Genomic DNA, 19,925 nt, shown 5'->3' on the forward strand with positions numbered 1-19,925 from the left:
AACGGATTGGAGAGTGATGGAAAGTTTAAATGGAAAAGCAATTGGTGAGACTACAGAAAACTACAAAGCATAAGTGATGAGCTTCCCAATTCTTCCCTTCTCCCACCTGAAGGTATACCCAAAACCCCCAGGGCTCTTTCTTCCCCCTCCCATTGCTAGGCTAGTCTCAGACTGTCCAGGTCTGAGACAGCCTCCCCCTCCTTTCTCCTCCTGGCATTAGGCCTAGAGAGGCCTAAGAGGCCTTGAAATACTCCCCCACTGTTACCCAATAAGAGAGCATCTCCCATGGGAGCAGAGAGGGAAGAAAGAGAAAGAGAATGACTTTGCAGCTGGATTTATAGGGTGCAGGATTTATGGGTAGAAATACGCCGTTTCCTGTGTCCACCTTATTGGGTGGACATTCGGGACACCTGAGGTGTAGCTTATGTGGCAGTAGCAGGGGGCACCCAGCCTAAACTGCCACACATGGTCACCCCGGAAAACCTTGAGCCCAACCACCAAAACCAGCAATGCCCAGATTTCCATTTTAACTTTTCCATCTCTGCACTTCTCCAATCCAATTTGCAGAGTTCCCTGCAGGAACCATCCTCTGCTACCAATAATCTATACTGGTTTAAGGCCAGACAGATCCTCTATTGCCCCGAGAAGGACAAAAGAATGACACTCACACAAATGGATTGTAGAGTGATGGGAAGTTTACAGAAACCACAAAGGATAGTGGCAAAGATATCCCAAAGCATCCCAACACTTCCCTTCTCCCCACCTGAGGGTCTACCCAAAAACCCCCAGGGCTCTTTCTTCCCCCCCCCCCTGCTGTGCTAGTCTCAGGATGGCTGGGTCTGAGACTGTACCCCCCCCTTCTCCTCCTGGCATTAGGCCTAGACAGGCCTATGAGGCCTTGAGATGCTCCCCCACTGTTACCCGATAGGGAGCATCTCCCACAGGAGCAGAGGGAAGAAAGAGGAAGAGAATGACTTTTCAGATGAATTTATAGGGTGCAGGATTTATGGATAGAAATACGATGTTTCCTGTGTCCACCTTACTGGGTTGGATGCTCGGGACACCGGAGGTATAACTTATGTGGCATTAAAAGGAGGCACCCAGCCTAAACTGCCACAGTTGGTTTAAAAAAATGAGGAAGGTGGAAGGAGTCATTGGAATCAACTGCCCCAGGGGTGGACTGATTCAGACTGTACTGGAATAGCGTAGAGCTCCAGAGCATCTGCAGTAAGAAGCCTGTTGTGTACATAAGGCAATCTCATTTTGAGTGAGAATGGAAAGTGAATGATATATGATGCATGTTGTGTGATGTTAATTGCTACTGGGCGTGACGTATGTGATATAGAATAAGGGGTAGAGAATGGCATGGGTTTTGCCAATTAAACCTCCCGATGAGTATTTGATACCATGCTGATGTCATACCAGCTTTAAAATGAAAGTGCTGACTGGAGCAAAGTATGGGGCTTGTAGTTCATATTCTACCATGTGAGGCTTTCTGTTTCCAGTTGCTGCTTCCCAAGTCCCATTTTAGGGTGTTGTTTTTTTCTGCTGTGCAGGCAGCGGGCTTGGGGGGTGGGAGAGCTGTTTTATCACTGGCTTCTGTTGCTGCTTCTGCTTTTGCTGTACTTTTCTGTGAAATAGGCTAAGGTAATTGTACATCATATCATCTCGTTAAACACTCCTTATCTCAACCCAGGGCTTTTTGTGTTACTTTTCCTCCTGTCTGTGTGTGTGTGGGGGGGGCTTGCTGCTTGTGAGAGCAGACTGTGAAAGCAGGACAGTCAACAACTTCTAATGTTTCCACTGACTTTTTCCTCCTGGGGTAGGGGAATTATGTTTGCTGTTCTGCAGAGAACAACAAAGTAGCAAAAGTATAATACCTAAAAAGGTAACATTGCTCTTTGAGCAATCAAGTTTTACTTTTGATGTTCTTTTTGCTTAAGCAAGCCAGTTTTAGAAACTACTGTTATGAAAGCAACCTTATACAAAATGTTGAAAATGTTCCACTAATTTTTGGTGTGGGTTCTTTTCTTTTTCCAGTACAATGTAATATGCTTTATACCCTAATCTGAATAAGGTACACAAAGCTGTATGTGTTAGAATTTAATGTATTTTTATTGTTATATAATAATATATTGTTTTCTTAAAGCATATAGCTCTTGTTCGAAGCAGAATTTTGATTATGTACTTGTTTAATGTTATGTCTGTATCTGTGTACAGAAAGCATAGAAACAATGTTGGACCAAGCAAATCTATTTCTCAGCCACGAAGAAACATTGTAGGCTGCAGAATACAACATGGCTGGAAAGAAGGGAGTGGACCTGTAACACAATGGAAGGGCACAGTTCTTGATCAAGTTCCTGTAAATCCCTCTCTCTATCTTATAAAGTATGATGGATTTGATTGCGTGTATGGACTAGAACTGCACAAAGATGAAAGAGTTTCAGCACTCGAAGTCCTTCCAGACAGAGTTGGTAAGAGTTTTTTTCCCTATATGTGCTTATGTTGTCAAAACATTTAAAGTTTATTAAATTACTTTTCATCACATGGCAGATAATGTAAATGCTCTCTTTTTTCTTGATTTTGCAAAGATTTGATGATACCAGAGAGCATAGTGCTGTATTTTGTCTTTAAATGGTATACAATAAATTCTGTAAATTTTTTTCTTGTTTAGAGTCTCCTCCTTAACAAGCTTATGTACATGTAATATTAGTATTTCTATTAAAATTTCAACTCTGAGACAGATCAGAAATGTCCTGGGTATGTTGTCTTTTGTGCTTGACAGCAGTTATGTGTTTGGGGTGTTTTTTCATGTGCTTTCCCTAGGTATTAATACAAACAGGGCGGGGGGGGGGGGGGGGCATTTTCTAAGTGAAATAACTTGACTAGTAACAAGTCTTTATTGTTTGTTGTAATTTGCATTGAATTGTTTAACTGTGGGTTTTTCCAAACCGTAAAGTTGAAAGTTTACCCTGGTAATTACTTATTTCTGAATGGAATAAGTTCTACTTTTTTCCTGACTGCAAAGACATTAGCAGTAGCCTCTAGAATGGGGTTAGAGGGAGCAAAAACTGCACACCTTCATTTAATAACTTCATACAGCTTTTCTGTAATTAAACTTCTCTTCCTCCCTTCCCCCCACGATACAAATATTTTAAATTATCAATAAGAGCGTTAACATTCTTCAAGTTCTGCAGTTTTATTCTACAGCTCTCTGGAATGGACAGTATTTGTTTTGCATGTGAATTGATTAACTTTCAAACAAATTTATTAATGAATCTGGATAAAGATTTTTTTTTACAAAGACTTATTTCTGTGCTTTTGAATGGGCATACTTATGAACTACTACCATTTCAGCTTCATCCCGAATTAGTGATGCCCACCTGGCAGACACAATGATTGGCAAAGCTGTGGAACATATGTTTGAAACTGAGGATGGTTCAAAAGATGAATGGAGGGGGATGGTCTTGGCTCGAGCTCCTATTATGAACACGTGGTTTTATATTACCTACGAGAAAGATCCTGTCTTGTACATGTACCAACTCTTAGATGACTATAAAGAAGGTGATCTTCGCATTATGCCTGATTCCAGTAAGTAGGCCAGCTACTTTTCTTCTGGAAAACTGTATCTGTCTGTGGTTTATGTTTTATGTATGGAAAAGAGAGTTGACAAACAAGGATCTTTTTAAGTACGAACAAAGGTTATAGCATAGTGGAAAACACATCTGTATTAAACAATTTCTGAAATGTTTTACTTGAATCAGTGAAGAAATAATGAAGTAAATACTGGTAAATCCTTTTCCATAATAATTACTAACTAGGATAAAGATATGCATGCTATTGTGGAAGAGATTGCACTTAGATTTATATTTTTTTAAGCACAAACTGATGAACTAGAAGCTTTCTGTTGTTATCTTCTTATAGAAGTGTCACAAATAAAGAACCATATCAAGGAGTTGTATTTCTAAAGCAGTTCTTATAACATGTTGAGTAGACATCTTCAGTTTGGAAAGCTTTTGTATAGTTTCTTGGAGAAAAGAAGCAATAATGTTTTGAAAACTCATTTTCTCTCATGTTTAAACACATAAACAGGAAAAAAATTTCAGTAGGTTAGGAGGGATATTTTTTCTTCCTTTCTTGAAGTGAAAGTTATTGGTTTTTTTTCCCTATAAATATAGTATAAGGATTTTCACAGAATCAGTATTGTTCAAGAGATTTGAATAGCTAGTACAAAAGGAAAAGAAAAGAGTTTGTAAAGATTATTGTGCTCTCATTTCTCTCCTGAACCTCAAAACCAATTCTCTGACAGAGAGGCAATTTTGGCTTTAAAGTAAATTAATAATTAGATAACTAGTGTTTGGCTATGCAATGCATTACATAAATGTGCTGGAACGTGTCCAGTGAAGGGCCATGAGGATGATCAGAGGGCTGGAGCACCTCTCCTGTGGAGACAGACTGAGAGAATTTGGGTTATTCAATCTGGAGAAGAGAAGGCTCTGAGGAGACCATATTGTGGCCTTCCAGTTTCTTAAGGGGGCTTACAAGAAAGCTGGGGAGGGACTTTTTAGGGTGTCAGGTAGGACTGGGGGGAATGGAGCAAAACTAGAAGTGGGTAAATTCAGATAGGATGTTAGGAAAAAGTTCTTCACTATGAGGGTGGTGGGACACTGGGACAGGTTGCCCAGGGAGGTGGTGGAAGCCCCATCCCTGGAAGTTTTTAAGGCCAGACTGGATGGGGGTCTGAGCAACCTGATCTAGGGTGAGGTGTCCCTGCCCATGGCAGGGGAGTTGGAACTGGATGATCTCTGAGGTCCCTTCCAACCCTGACAATTCTGTGACAATTCTATCATGTTATTTAAAATTCACTCACTGTGTTTCTGAGACTGTCTTCCTTCAGATCTAGCACTGATAACAGTCTGATGGCTGAGTAAACAAGTGGCACTTATTTGCATAACCTCTGTACTAATCCTAGGGTTTTCAGATTTATCACTTCCAGACTAACAAAAAGCAACATATCTGTGGGTTGAAGAGTGAGCTACAAATGTTAATGGAAAAAGTGACCTTTCTATTCCTAAAGAAACAAATAAAGCAAGCTCTTTTAGAGTTGACATCTCCAAATACCTTGCAATTCCTTTTTAAACTCTACTTTGCTTTCTTCCATCTTAGAAGTGCTAAAAGGATTATACTTTTCATATTTAAGAATTAAGTTTTTGTGTTCTTTTTTACCTGAGGCAATCTACTAATTAACTCAGTTTCTTCAACACTCTAAACTATGACTTACCTTTCCTCATTCTGTATCTTTTACAGACAAAATGAATTGTGTCCTTAAGGATACTTCTGGGTAGATTTCGTTAGAAAAGCAAATAATATACCTAGATTTCTCAACATCATCCACTCATCATACACACATCAAAAGCCTCTTTTAACAGCATTATTGATTAAGGAGGTTGTGCTTAATTTGGAAGGCATGGTTTTGTTGCAATGGCATGTTTGCATTGATGTTTTGAATAAAGCCTGGGTGAAGGGGGAGTTCTAGCACCCTTGTCTTTCTGTTAGAGACTCAGTGACTTCTTGTGCTGGACACTTAAATTCAATTATCTACAAACATCTTCTGTAACTGATGTATAAACCTTCATGTCAAAAGACTTTTCTAACCAACTGAAGTGCTATTTTTTTACTTCATAAAATCAAAGACAGTATTACCAAAAAATAAAAAAATTCATTCCTTGACTATGTTCTTAGAAGCATGGCAATAGTAAGGTGCTTGTCTGAACAACTCGATTTAGTTTAGACATACTCTGCATTTTAAACTTGTGATTGTTTCTTAATTTTTGAAGAAGGTTCTGCAGTTTTGTATATTGAAAAAATCCATAAATGTCTACCAAAGTACATTCTATTTTCATATTACAGATGATTCACCTCCTGCAGAACGGGAACCAGGTGAAGTTGTGGACAGCCTGGTAGGCAAACAAGTGGAATATGCCAAAGAAGATGGCTCAAAACGGACTGGCATGGTCATTCATCAAGTTGAAGCCAAACCATCTGTCTATTTCATCAAATTTGATGATGATTTCCATATTTATGTCTACGATTTGGTGAAGACATCCTAGACACCTTCATGAACTTTTGCCAAATTTGTGGAACTATTAAATGTAAAATTTGTAGACACAAAGACTTGACTGTTTTTCAGTTAAATGAAAGCTTAAATGTCCCTGCGAACTGACAGTCTCTGCCAGCGAAACTTTTTTGTTCTGAATAATATAAATTTATGTGAACGTGACACATTTTACACAGGAGAACTCCTTTTCTTGAAGGAAGTTGATATATTTGGATAGGGGGGAATTAAAAGCAAAGAACAGCTGCAAATTGAAACTGTGTGAAGTCAATCTAGTATTGTAACCTAGATAATTTTTTTCATAAATTTTAACTTTTTCTTCAATTTTGCTTTGCACTCACCTGTTCAACTGCCACATGCAAGTGTAGTTGGCTATTTTCAATATGCCTTCTTTTGTAACATTAAATTTAATTTCTTGGCTACTGGCAGTCCTTGTTTTCTGGGTTGGGGCAGAGGCAACTCTTCGGAAATGTTTAAATAGTTTGTGCAGCAGTAAGGAGTGCCTAACTCAAGTAACTTCAATCTACTGTTTTTTCTACACTTAATTTCAAATTACACTTCTTAAGAACTTGCAGTACATGGAAATACTTGCACATTTTTTACTAGTCACAGAGCAGTAGGATATCAAGTGTTTGACTTCTGCACCTTTCAGTGAAAAGGCTTTTAATCTATAAAAATATATTTAATCTGTATAACCTGTTAATTGGAAAATGCAGGCTAAAGGCCTAAGTTCACTAAGTTTACTGGTTCCTTAGTTGTAAGAACCAGTAAAATACACACAACAAAGCTGCCTTTAATCCTAAAAGTTGTACTTTGTTTTGTTATATGCTTTTCTTAGCAGAACCCAAGTGCTTGGTGCCACAAATTTAACAGTATATATGCTACTTGAAAAGACTTTAGACTACCCATTGGCAATCAGTAGTCTCTCATGTAATATCAGAACCTAGCAACCTAGATGTTCGTGTGTGGACTTAGAAACCTATTAGTAGTTAATCTTCTACAAGGTAAATACAATCTTATGGGAGTGGGGGTCCTTTTATACTGAAGACCTCCTTTATCAAAGGAGAAGTATTTGTTGCCTTCTGCTCAGTCTGCTGTATTCCTTTGCTTTGTTTTGGGTTTTACTATTGTTTTTAACCATTTTGGTTCAGTAAGGCATCTTCTCAATGTATTCTTTTTCTGGGTTTTCCACATAAGGAGTGTCCAGACAAATCCACAACCTGTTGTTGCCTTTTGTGGTGTATGCTGTATGATTTGAGGTATGCTGTTAACATGAATTTCATTCTAAGAACACTAGAGTTCTGCATGCTAGTGGTGTACTATCTAATGGGAGCTATAGACAGTCTCCCTGGTTCAGTCATCTGCATTAGATTGTGGATGTAAATAGCAGCCCACAACAGCAGAATCTTGTCACAGTTTTAATCTTGTAAGATAGTTGTAAATCAAGGTTAGGGTATTTGTTGTTTTTTAAGTTTAGTGAGTTTTTTAATAGCATCAGAACTGTAACAAGGATCAGTACAGCAACAAAATTGTCATGGTAAATCAGAACTCTACAAGCTTCAAAGAAATGCTGTGTGAAGAATGCGAATACAGTCAACACTACTGATAGAAAGAAGGAATACATAGATAATCAATGTTATGCTGTTAATGGAGGGATGCAGGAGAGAGTGTTAATCAGAGATCTGTCCTCTATTGTGGGTATTCTTCATATCAAAGTTTCAGTGGTTTAAGTCCCTTTCTGTCCATTAGTTTTGGCCTGATTTTCATATTTTAGCCTTAAGGCTTGTGCCTCATTATGCTGTAATGATAATATGGTAATACTATATAATATATATGGTAATACTATATAAATATGGTATCTTAATTCTTTGTCCCTTACTACTATATTGCATTATGTCCTGTATTTCATTATGGGCAATTGTCTTTCAGTTCACAGCTTCTCAATCCAGTCTTTAAGCACTGAGTCAATACATTTTCATTGTGTTTTGAACAAAGTGAGCAGATTTGCAACACAGTGCTTTCATCTTGCAGATCTGTTATGTGTTTTCTATTGACTCTTAAGAGTCCTGCATGTAAATCTCAAAGCTGAGCCTGGCTCCATGAGCCCAAGTTGATGTATGTGGCACAAGAACGAGTGTATTGATTGCACACAAAACACATAAATAACTTTGTAAAATGAATTTTGGGCTTTACATCTAAGGAATACAAGGTTTGTTTTGAAATATTTGAGGTTTAGATCTACAGGAACATTTTTTAGCATTCGACTTGCGTTTATGGATTTTATGCAAGCCACTCTAATATACCACATATTTTGTTAATTAGAATATAATCTATACACTATCAAATATTATGGTTGTTTTTAGATGTCCCTGTTGTCTGTTGCATGGGGGTTTTCTTTTAACTTTTTTTCTTAAGGTATGGTGGGGGGGTGTTTTTGGTTTTGTGTTTTGTTTTTTTTTTAATTTTTATTTTTCCAGTAGCTTAAACCACCTTTTTAAGATTAATTCCCCTCCCTGCCATCTGCTTTGGGCTTTATTTTAGGTTCATGTTTCAGATCTGCATGCAGTGCTTGCATTACCCTAGTAACTACATGTTGGTCCCTTGTTCTAGGGGTTCAACCTTTTTTTTCCAAATTTATCATAGGTCTTGTGATGGCATAAGCCATGGATCTTTGTATAAAAGTTATTGGCGTCTCTCATTTATCTGCTGTAGTATTGTTGTATATTGTGTGTGTGATGTCAGGCTGCCATGCAAAACTTTTAAAAAGGGGAAAAAAACCCCACCACACCTTTAAATGCAGACCATCCTTTTTTGCATGCTTAGAAGATTAGAACATTCAATGTAACAAACTAAAGTTGCATGTTATAATGTTTAGGTTTGGGTTTTGTTTTGTTTTTATTTTGTGTTCATTATTTTGTGAATTTGCTTATTGTGCTGAATGGTTGTTAGTAGGATTCAACGCACTGGTGAGGCAAACGTGCCAACGGAAGGTAATTTTCCAGTTGTATGCATCATACAGCATTTAAAGGGACCATGTATTCTGTTTAAGAATAAATAATAGCAATCGATGAGTAAAACGTTACTTTTTTTTTCTTTTGGCTGCCAAACCCTAAACAAAGGTGGACTACATAAAGATATAGATACTTTGGAGAAAATCCTATTAATTGAAATGGATATAAGCCTTCTTTAAAAGAATTATTTTAAAATGGAAGCTTAATCTTCAGACAGAATAGATTACAGTTGCTTCAGGGAAAAAGAATTATGGTAAAAGCAGTTTCAGGTTCCTTGAAAATGCTGTGCTTTTTGTATTTTACATCATTAGTGCAATTTGGATGGTTCTTAGTATGTGTATAGTCCAAAGGTCTTTGTGTTCACATTTTAAAATTAGGTGACGACTTCATTTTTAGAGCTGTTTCATTTTTTTTCTCTGCATTTAGAAGTATAAACACTTTTAATCTGTTACTTAATTCTGTAAGTAATTTTTATAATTATGATGTAACTCTATCCTTAAAACATTAAAAATAAATCATTTATGTGCAACTCAAGACTGTAAATTTTATTCTCATGAGCAAAATGTAGTGATGTGACTTCAAATTGTGAATGAGCAGTTTCTTCAGTATTTTAATTAAAAAGAACTAAGTATTTAAAAGTTGAGCTATGTATGCTGGTATAATACTTTCTCCTATGAAGTAAGTTTGCTTGCTAAGTCAATTTTTTAAAATTCTTTTTTCTTCCAAGTATGAATATCAATAAGATGGAATTTGACTGAGGTAAAGCATAATGCTTAAATTGTATTTCACCAAATGCAGAAAAATTCCTCCTCGGGGGTTTATGCAAGTCTGTGAGGGAGCCTCTCATTTCCAGAACACACACTACTAGCAGTAGTTCAGCAGCAGTGTTTAGCTGATACATGTGTCTGCTTTGAACTAAAGTGCTTAACCAAAATTTTAATTTTATTTTACTCACTAAATTAAAACAAAAAAGTAGAATTCATCCAAACCTAGAGATGATGAGCAGTGAAAAGCATAATACCACAATGATGTGAATTTCTTTAAGATGCACAAGTTTTTCATACTAATGCATGAACACTTAATTATTTTGTCATTAAAGGTAAATTACCAAGCTTGACTTGGAATATTGAAATTATGATATTTTCCTTATTCCTCCCTCTTCATTGATGATAAAGGGGAAAAATCTTGTATGGATACCTCAAAATATATTTTTGACACTAAGTTACCAACACGCCTGGACAGTAGAAAGGAATACACCTTCACTAAGTTCACAGATGATGCAAAACTGTGAGGGGGGATTGATAGACCCAGAGGGTCATGCTGCCATCTAGAGGGACCTTGACAGGCTGGAAATCAACATCATGAAATTCAACAAGGGGAAGTGCAAAGTCTCACACTTGGAGAGAAACAACTCCATGCCACCAGTATATGATGGGGGCTGATCATCTGGAAAGTAGCTTTGCAGAAAAGGACCAGGGGGTATGTGTGTGGTGTCCTGGTGGACACCAAGCTGAACATGGGCCAATAATGTGCCCTTGTGGCAAAGCAAGCTAATGATATCTTGGCCTGCATTAGGATATCATTGCCAGAAATTTGAGGGATGTGGTCCTTCCCCTTTATTCAGCACTAGTGAGGCTGCATGTTCAATTCTAGGATCCCCAGTACGAGAGACATGGACATACTGGAGAAAATACAGTGAAGGGCCATGAAGATGATGAAGGGATTGGAGCATTTCTCCCATGAGGAGAGGCTGAGTGCCACCATCTCTGTGGGGACAGACAGGTTATTTGGGGGATCCTTGGCAGAATGATGATAACATTAAGTTGGAGTTTTAAGCTTTATTTTTTCAACAGAATTTTATGATTTAGTGTAGCATAGAATCTTGTTGTCAGATTCACGGTTTTTTAATAAGCAGAATGTGATGAAAAGGTTACTGATTTATGAATTATGAAATTTGAATTATGAAAAATATTTTTATCAATTATTAAAAATTATTAATAACCGATTAATCACTATTTTATATATTGATTCTAGTGCACGGTTGTGAAAACATACCCCATAACTGGTTTAGCATGTACAATTTGACCCAATTAGAATATTTACAGAATTAATTTCTAATTAAGGGAACGAAGGGTGCAGTTCCACTGCTTGTCCACCAGATGGAGACACGACAAGACGCTTGGCAGCTTTAACTATATACAGAGAAATTTACAACGCTATCAAGAGGCAATTCAAGCTGGAACATCACGCGGCTAGGTGCGGGTGCTTTGAACTGAATGTTAGCGAGTGTTGCACACGTGAAACAATACACTGTGTCTTTGTAGCGAAGCAAGTTGCTGGGCTGCTCGCTGGCTGCTGCTTGCTTACTGTCCATTCCAGGCGGGGGAAGGATCCCAGGGCTGAGGCTGCGGCAGAGTCTCTGGCGGGCTGCAGAGGGGGGGCTTCCCTCCAGACAGTGACTTTCTTTCTCCTCTCGCCTTTATGGGAGGGGCAAGGCTTCCCTTGGCAAGGTGGTCCCACAGTGCAACTATGGCAGCTGGGGGATAGCAGGACCAGTGCTGGGGAAGTGGTCCTGCATGGTGGGGCCGGGTCCTTCAGGGTTGGCCCTTGCAGAGTCAGCCCGCACGATGAGGCGGGGTGATAGTTCCCGGTAGGTGGGGTCAGACACCTCCGATCCTGGCGACGGGCTTCGGGGAAGGGGTGCGGCTACGCGGAGCAGTGCCTTCCCCTTGCTTGGCTCAAATCAACGACTGCTTCCCTGTTTAAGGTTATGATGCAGTCCTCGGCTTGAACTCAAAGGAGAGGGTATCTCTCTGTCTCTCGGGACGACACAGGGCTGCGGAGCGGCAACGATGGGGCTTCTCCGTGTTGCAGAGGCCACTAGTATGCATGCATGTGGGAGTGAGAAGACTTACAGGCAATAGCTTAAGCGCTGATAGTTTACATAGCTCGAGCAAAGCAAGAGAGCAAGTTGTAAACAAGTAGGGTAATACTTATAAGTTTCTTGAGGCTGGAATTGGCCAATGGGCACATTTATCAACAACCTGCTTTAGCCTATAGAAAGCGTGAAGCTAGAATTATGCCCTTAAATGGAAGGAGCGTGAGCGTGCCATGCAATGGTTATATGTAGTTGTTTACCCCTTAGGAGACAGGTTGGTGCCTCGGCCTTTGTCCCCCACTCCAAAAAGGAGGGTGGAAGGGGGGGAACTTGCTCGAACATGTTGGGACAAGTTTTCCAGTATTTGGGGGCATAATTCTGGGCATATGGTTCCTTCACCACACAGAATCGGTGTAGCACAATTTTATAAGTAGCATAGCACAGAATTTTATAGTACAGCTTAGCTTCTGGGCCTTCTACAGATCAGGTTGAATCTTAATGCATGACTTACTGTATCAATATAACAATCATAATCTAGGCTTGAAATGCATAAAAGAATATGAGTAACTCAATCCTCAGTAGAAACTGATGATGATGGAGATGTCCCTGACCACTGGAGGATCATGAGTTTTGCCATCCAGCAGCAGTTCTGGTCCAAGTCCCACTTGGGAATTTAACTGCTTGATTTTATAGACAGTTCTTTGTGTCCTGCTACACTTCCCTGTTCTGTGTCAGTACCATCGCAACCTGGTTAGCTGGGTGCTTGGAACCTTCAAGGCCAGTAAGGAGAGAAGTCCTGGTGCCCAGAAACCTGGAAGTCGATAGGGAAGGGGAGAAGTCTACCTCGTGAGCAGGATCTTGAAGGCCTGATGAGAGGAAAGGGGTCTGATACATAACCAGCTTGGTCCCAGAGAATGACCATTCACCTTATAAAATAACATTAGTTATGATAACCATTATTGCCAGGGATCAGGAGCAGGGGGTACTGGTCACACTGAGAGATCTGGGACTGTTTAGCCTGGAGAAGAGAAGGCTTGGGTAGGTTCTCATCAATGTGTACAAGTAAAGAAGAAGGAGCAAGACTCTCCTCAGTAGTGCCCAGTGAGAAGTCAATGAGCACAAAGTGAAACACAGGAGTATCCATCTCGACATCAAGAAACTCTTTTTTTTTTTTACTGTGAGAGTGACTGAGCACTGGAACAGGTTGCCCAGAGAGGTTGTGGAATCTCCCTCCTTGATATTCAAAAACCATTGGAATATGGTCCTGGCTCCAGCTGAGCTTGCTTGAGGCGGGTGGGTATGTGGACTAGATATCTTCCAAATGGTTTCTTCTGACCTCAACTATTCTGTGATTTTTAGGATTGGCAGCCTGGGAAAAGTTATCAGACTTCTAAGCATTCTTTTCAGGCTTTGCTCCTCCCATTTTACTAGTTTACTGCTCTGAAAGTCTCAGTTCCTCTTCAAAATGAGGAATAAAGTAGCAGTACATGTACAACATAATGTAGCTTGAAATCCCATCAGTGTCAATAAGTTGATATATATGTAACACAACTATTCTACTTGGTGTTAATTACTGCTGTGTTATGACCCGATATTCCCCTTACCAACCCTAGTCAGCAGGGGGTGGCCGTGCTAAGGTTCAAATAATTCCCTTGGAGTAAATGAAGGCAAAATGATGCCAAACCGCTAATGAAATGGGTTTATTAAATTGAAACCAGAGCAGAGGGAAAACGGGAAGGGAAAGCAGTGGGAAAAATACATACCAAAGAGAAGGGATATCACCATTTCCCTGGCTTGAAAATCGTGGCATTGTTGCAGGAGCAGTTCCAAGTTTCTTGGTGGTGGTAGTGCAGGGCCATGCCACGTGGTCTTTCTAGGCTGCAGGCAGTACAAAGAAGGGCTATGCCATGTGGCTTTTCTCCTGGACACAGGCAGCGGTGGGAACTGAATGGTGCAGAGCTGGTGGTATAGGCTGCCTGCCACAAAGCCCTCTAGGCACGCAGAGAGTGGCAGGGACGCAGGGCCATGCCACATGGCTGCCGCCGCTGCCACCTGCTGAGTGGTGGGACCGAGTGGCAGGGACAGCGTGGCTTCCTCTGGCCCCCTGCCCCCACCTGCTTCCCTAGAAGTCCCCTCCATTTTTCCTTCACCCCCCCGAGCAGCAGGTGCGGTCCGAGGGCACATCCCCAGATCTAGGCAGAGTACCGTGTGCACCCCCACCCCTCAGTGACACTGTTTGAGCCAACGAAAACACTTGGGGTCTCGCATGCTGTCTGCTGCATGTCCCTTTTCTTAAATCCGTTGTCATGATTTACACAACTTCAACTGTACACAAAATGTAAATAGCTTTTGTAGTCTTGACAGCTAAAATGCCTATATATTTTGACTTTTGTTTTTCTCCAATTAATCCTTAAATTTACTTTGAAAGTCAGACTCTGTTGAATACAATTCCTTTTTGAACATCTCCATGCTTTTTGGTGCCACACTGTTACTCAGGCCTCTGCACCATATCACCATGTTCAAAGCTGACTGATAATGATGCTGACAGCTATGCGCTTCAATTTGAGCAACCTTTTGTTTTTTTCTTTAGTATGCTCCACCTAGATCTTACATTTAAGAGGCATATTTTTGTTAATAAGATAATCAACACCAACTTAAGGCACACTTTATGCTATTTTAAATGCACATCCAAGTTAAATCAATGGAAATTTGCATATTGTCCTGGGTTCAGCTAGGATACAGTTAATTTTTTACAAGAAGCCAGTATAGCAAACCAAACCAGCCATTTGGATACTGGATAATATACTGATGTCATGCCTGCTATATAAGGGGAAGGCTGGCTGGGCCAAGAGTGATTTGAGCAAGGTGCTGTAGGGAAGCAGGATCAGGGAACTGTGTGGTCAGTGCTACATTTTATATTACTTCCTTTATTTAATATTCATTAGTATTATTTTTATTATTCTTTTTTTCCTCTTGTGGTAAAGGCTGCATTAGGCCCAGAATTATGCCCCAAATATTGTCAAAACATGTTCCTACATTTTTTGCTCAAAGCCCCCTTCCCCCTCCCTTCTGGAGTGAGTACTCAGCCCAGAGCTGAGAAAATAAAGGGCCAGGTGTCATGAAGCCTGGTTAAACAACCCAACCTGCCTTGGTGAGGTAAACAAGAGCACACACCCACCTTATGGGATGCTTGTGCTTCTTCCAAGAATGGGCATATTCTGGCTATATGCTCTGTCATTGGCTAATGGTGTTGACCAAGTTTGACTATTGGCTAAATCCAAGCCTCGAGTAAATTATAAATATTACCCAAATTGTAAACAACTTGCTCTTTTGCTCTCTTTTGTGTTCTTTTGCTTCTGCTCTTGCTCCTTGCATGTGCTTTGCCCTCATGTATGTGTTCTTCTTTGTCTACAGTCCGGTGAGAAGCCTTGCTACTCGGGAAGTGCCCTTGTGCCTCAGTTTACCTGGAAACAGCAAAGAGTCCTTCACATAAGCTGCACTGAAATTATAGCCAGTTTAGCATTGTACCCCAGTCCCACTGGTAGGAAGAAGCTGCCTAACTGCGCCCTGAAGGGACAGAGACCCAGGAAGCCAAGCCCCAGGGAGAACTTGCCCGAATCCTTTTGGGCAGTTCTAAGTGTGTCTGCTGCAAGCACAAAGCTGCAGACCTGTGAGCCAAAGACAGCCTGTGCGCCTGCCACTCACAAAGCCAGAACTGCACCTAGCCACTACTGTACCAGACGCTAAGTCATAGGAGAAGGAGTTGCCTGTCACTCCATGCCCGAAAACCCAAGTGCCAGGGTGATCCAGTTGCCACAGCTCCAAGAAGAAACAGGAAAAGCAGCTGTCGAGAGGAATCGGCGACACTTGCTCATTTCCAAGCTGAGCCGGGGGAAAGCTGCTCTGCGCTGTCCCCCCCCCCCCCCCCCCCCCCATGCTCTCCAGCCTCTCCAGGAGGGAACTGCTCTCCCACAGCGTCCTGCAAACTCGCCAGCACCGTCGGCAGAAGCCCACGCCGCACTCCCACAGCAGTGGGAGAAAGCTGCCTCCACCACATTCAGAAGGGACCACCCCCCGGGAGCCAGCCACAGCACCCGCCGAGCCCCTCAAGCCTCCGCAGCAACCAGTTTAGCAACCAGCTTAGCAAGCAAAACTGTATCTTTTTCAGTCTTCACATGTTTAACACTAATTTTAGTTTGGTTTAAAATCCCCACGCTTTAGCCCGTGTGGTATTGTCACCTATGGATTATAAAGCAGCAGCTCCTGGTAATGCCCGGAGTTATAATTCATGAGTAAAAATTTAAGTCTCTTTGAAATGTTCCTTTAGTTGTATGTGCCCTGACACCTATCCTCACTGCTGTATTCAGCCACCAGGTGCCTGCTGGGTCGTCCCCTAGTGGACAAACGGCAGATTACATCCTAGCTCTCTTATTGAATAACTGTTTTGTATTTTTCTAATTTGCTTCAAAATTGTTAAACTGTGCCAGTTTATGGAATTATATCCATGAATGTACACTAGAAACTGCACATATATACTGTTAAAAGGTTATTAATGTTTTATATTAATAAATAATTATTAATATTATTATTCATATTTCATAGTTCATAATAATAACCATGACACCTCTCTGTGTTATTCTATTAAACTCTCCTTATCTCAACCTGATTTTCCTTCCCAGCCCATCGGGTTGAGGGGCTGCATGAGGCTCAGTTGCCTGCTGGTTCTAAACCACGACACACAAACAGCCACTATTTTGGGAGTGGAGAGGTCTGTTTTAATTTTTACAATGTCTAATAACATTTGTGAGGAAGACCGCTCTGAAGGGGCATCTAATCCTTTACATGTATAAGGAAATGCAAGATTCTTACTCATTTTGCACAAAAATAGTTTGGATTGCTGATTTTTAATTCTGCAGAATAACTATTTACATGTGATATTTACTCACCTTTGAACTTGTTTCTGAGATGTCTTAAATTAACCTTATGAACATTTTGATCTACAAATGGAGTCATGCTGGGAATGGTTTGTTGTTCTCTGTAAAATTTCTAATTAATTAAGTTTTACAGTGCTGACTTATAGACATTTTTGGTGTAGATATCTAACTTAAATGCTTACAAATGTAATGATTAGGAAACAAATTAACCTTTTAAGCTGTAGCAGCATACAATATTAATAGCCAAAGCAGTACAAAGCAAATCTATGATATGATCCAGAGATCATTCTCAAAAATGTTAAGAAGCATGGTAACAGCAAGTTATGTAAGTGACTATTTTTGCTACATTACCACACATTTCATTGGGGAAGAATGGAACTGTCTTCCTGCATATCCTCACTAATCTCAGATTTTGTATATCCATTCTAAATTTGCTGCCCTCAAAAGACATTCACTCTGCCTCATGCAAAATTCTCTTGTTAGTAAGGCTCAGTTTATTGTCTACTGGCATGTTGAAGGAATGCAAATTTTTTAAGTGAGAATCATCTTGCAGTTTTCTGAGAAACTGAGGTCAAAAAGATAACTTGTTTGAGTCAGAATTTCTGATGGTAGGAAAATAAACATAGATTCAATAACTACTGAATTAGGAACTGAGAATGAGAGTTCATTCCAAGGGAATGAAAGAAATGCTGTCTACAGGAGCTGGAGGCCATTTCTATCTACAAGAGCTGGAGGCCATTGTGCTACAGGGAAACTATGATATAGCAGCCATCACAGAAATCTGGTGGGATGACTCCCACAACTGGAGTGCTGCAATCGACGGGTACCAACTTTTCAGAAGGGATAGGCAAGGAAAAAGAGGTGGTGGAGTGTGATGGTTTTAAGGCTATGCCTTTAATTTCTTTTCACAGAGTTTGAGCAGAAAAGTAAAAGAATGTAAACAAATCACGATTGGGTGGAAGAAAGCAAAATAATGATTATTCTAAACATTTCCATAGGAGACATAGAAATGTTTAAGAGTCAGTACTCAAAGCAAAGTCTGTCTATCTGGTGTTTCTCTGCTAGGCAGTATGCGTTTCTCTTCTGGCTTTGCTTTCGAAGATAACGTACTGGCACACTGACCTTGAAAGCTAAGTTTTAACAACCTCTCTGCTTCTTGTCTTTCTTCCTTCTGCCAGGGGGATCTGGGGAAGGCAGGGAAGGGGGAGTCAGGGGGGCAGCTTTCCTGGCTTTGGCCAGGAGGGTTTTGTGCTGTTACTGTTAATTGTACATATTTGTAAATATTGTATATTTCTACATATTCGTTTCATTCCATTGTCAACTGTAGCTTTTGCTTTGTAAATACAGCTTCATTTGCTTCTGAACTGAGCTATTCTGGTGTTGTTAATGTGGGAGGGGAATTTCAGCCCACCACACTACAACAATTAATTTTGGCACCTTTCAATGCGGGGCAATTGCTTGATTGATTTATTCCTGCTCAGATTAGGAAGCAAAATAAAGATGCTGTGGATTCTGTGGCATTTGATATATTCTGTTCTGACTGTGGTAATTTACAGATGGGCTGTTTCGGCTATGATAGATAAGATTGGAAGATATGTCACATACAAGTTATTTCTTTGGTTTAAATACAAGTTAAAGATATTTGGTGATTACTGCCTTAGTTTTATTGGAATAGGAAATTATGTTAACTCTACTGTAACTTTGCCAGCAGAAGTACATGAATTCACCATTCCTATTACAGAAACATATCTGGGGAAATGGGATACTAAAATAATTTATTTGCTGTGCCTAATTTTCCTATTGGTGGTGATAATAGTATGTCTGCTGATAGCACTGTACCAAGAGAGGCATGGAGCTGTTTGCTTTAGACATACAAGAAAGAATAAGAGATCTGGGTTTAATACAGGCAGTTTTAGTAATGGGGCAGATACAGTGTCAGATTATAGTGTAGAGGAATTGACAATCAATTGCAAGGAGGTGAGAGATAATGGGAGATCTGCTGCAAACGGTAAAAGCGTTGTCTCTGGTGCTACACCAGCAGAGAGGCAGACACAGCCCAGAGCAGATGAGGAAACTCTGCAAGGACCTAAGATGGCAACGGCAGCTACAGAGGCGGCAGCCATTAACGAGGCACACTCTCCTCCGCCCTCTGCAGTCGAAACAGGAACAGCTGCAAAGTGGCAGAGACAGCCTTGATACTGCGCAGAACCTCTCTGTTTCTGCTGACCCTGCTGTGGTTTTAAAAGCGAAACCAGTGAATCCAGTTGCTCCCTTGAACAGAAAATGCAAGGGAGGTGCAGAGGGAGGTGCAGAAGGTGCAGAAGGTGCAGAAGGAGGTCAGGATCCTTCTATTCGGGGACCCTCTGTTATAAAAGATGCTTCTGATGAGGAAGAAAAGGTTAGCCTTAAAAATCTGGCTGATTTCATGAGGCCACCCATGGATAGTGGAGATGCAGGACAGGATATGAGTCCTGGTAAATTAGGAACTAATGGAGGTGCCTCTGAACTTAAGGACAGCAGGTTCAAAAAGAAGAGGAAGATGATGATGATGATAAGGATGACATACAGTCAGCTAATGCACCCAGGCAGGAAATTATGAATGTAAGGAAAGATTACATTAGAGGAGATACTGAGCCAATCCTGAACTGGTTACAGAGATGTTATGACACAGGAGCTCCAGCTTTGGTGGTAGGTGAAAAGTCAGCATCGCAACTTGGGAAACTTTCAAAAGATACAGGAATAGACAGGCATCTAGGCAGGTGCCTTGGTAAGGTTTCTCTGTGGGCACGCCTCCTATTGGCAGTCCTCATGAGGTACCCTAGCAGAGACAATTTACCATGGAACCCTAAGCCTTGGAACATGATAGATGAGGGAATCAAGCGCCTGAGAGAGTTTGCTGTGAGAGAAGTGATGTATGGAGATAATGAGACTCTGAATCCTGATGAAATTCCTGTTGGAACAGGCCTTGCCAAAAAGCTCATTAAGCT

At 40.5% G+C, this 19,925-nt stretch overlaps 1 protein-coding gene across 1 annotated transcript; it reads left to right on the forward strand.

The window, feature by feature from the left end:
- The first annotated feature begins 2,200 nt into the window (after positions 1-2,200).
- Positions 2,201-6,110, forward strand: LOC128979904 (spindlin-Z-like). Its single transcript, XM_054398302.1, has 3 exons — positions 2,201-2,474; positions 3,358-3,591; positions 5,911-6,110. The coding sequence occupies exons 1-3, from the start codon at positions 2,201-2,203 to the stop codon at positions 6,108-6,110; spliced, it is 708 nt and encodes a 235-aa protein (XP_054254277.1).
- The last annotated feature ends 13,815 nt before the right edge of the window (positions 6,111-19,925 follow it).

This window comes from Indicator indicator (assembly GCF_027791375.1).
Source record: "Indicator indicator isolate 239-I01 chromosome W unlocalized genomic scaffold, UM_Iind_1.1 iindW_random_scaffold_73, whole genome shotgun sequence".
In the NCBI taxonomy this organism is placed as follows: domain Eukaryota; kingdom Metazoa; phylum Chordata; class Aves; order Piciformes; family Indicatoridae; genus Indicator; species Indicator indicator.

Bases quoted from the DNA above. Each gene is read 5' to 3' on its own strand.
- LOC128979904 (XM_054398302.1), top strand. From the start codon at position 2,201: ATGTCTGTATCTGTGTACAGAAAGCATAGAAACAATGTTGGACCAAGC. The intron at 2,475-3,357 runs GTAAGAGTTTTT...CTACCATTTCAG, and splicing joins AGTCCTTCCAGACAGAGTTG to CTTCATCCCGAATTAGTGAT. The intron at 3,592-5,910 runs GTAAGTAGGCCA...TTCATATTACAG, and splicing joins TCGCATTATGCCTGATTCCA to ATGATTCACCTCCTGCAGAA.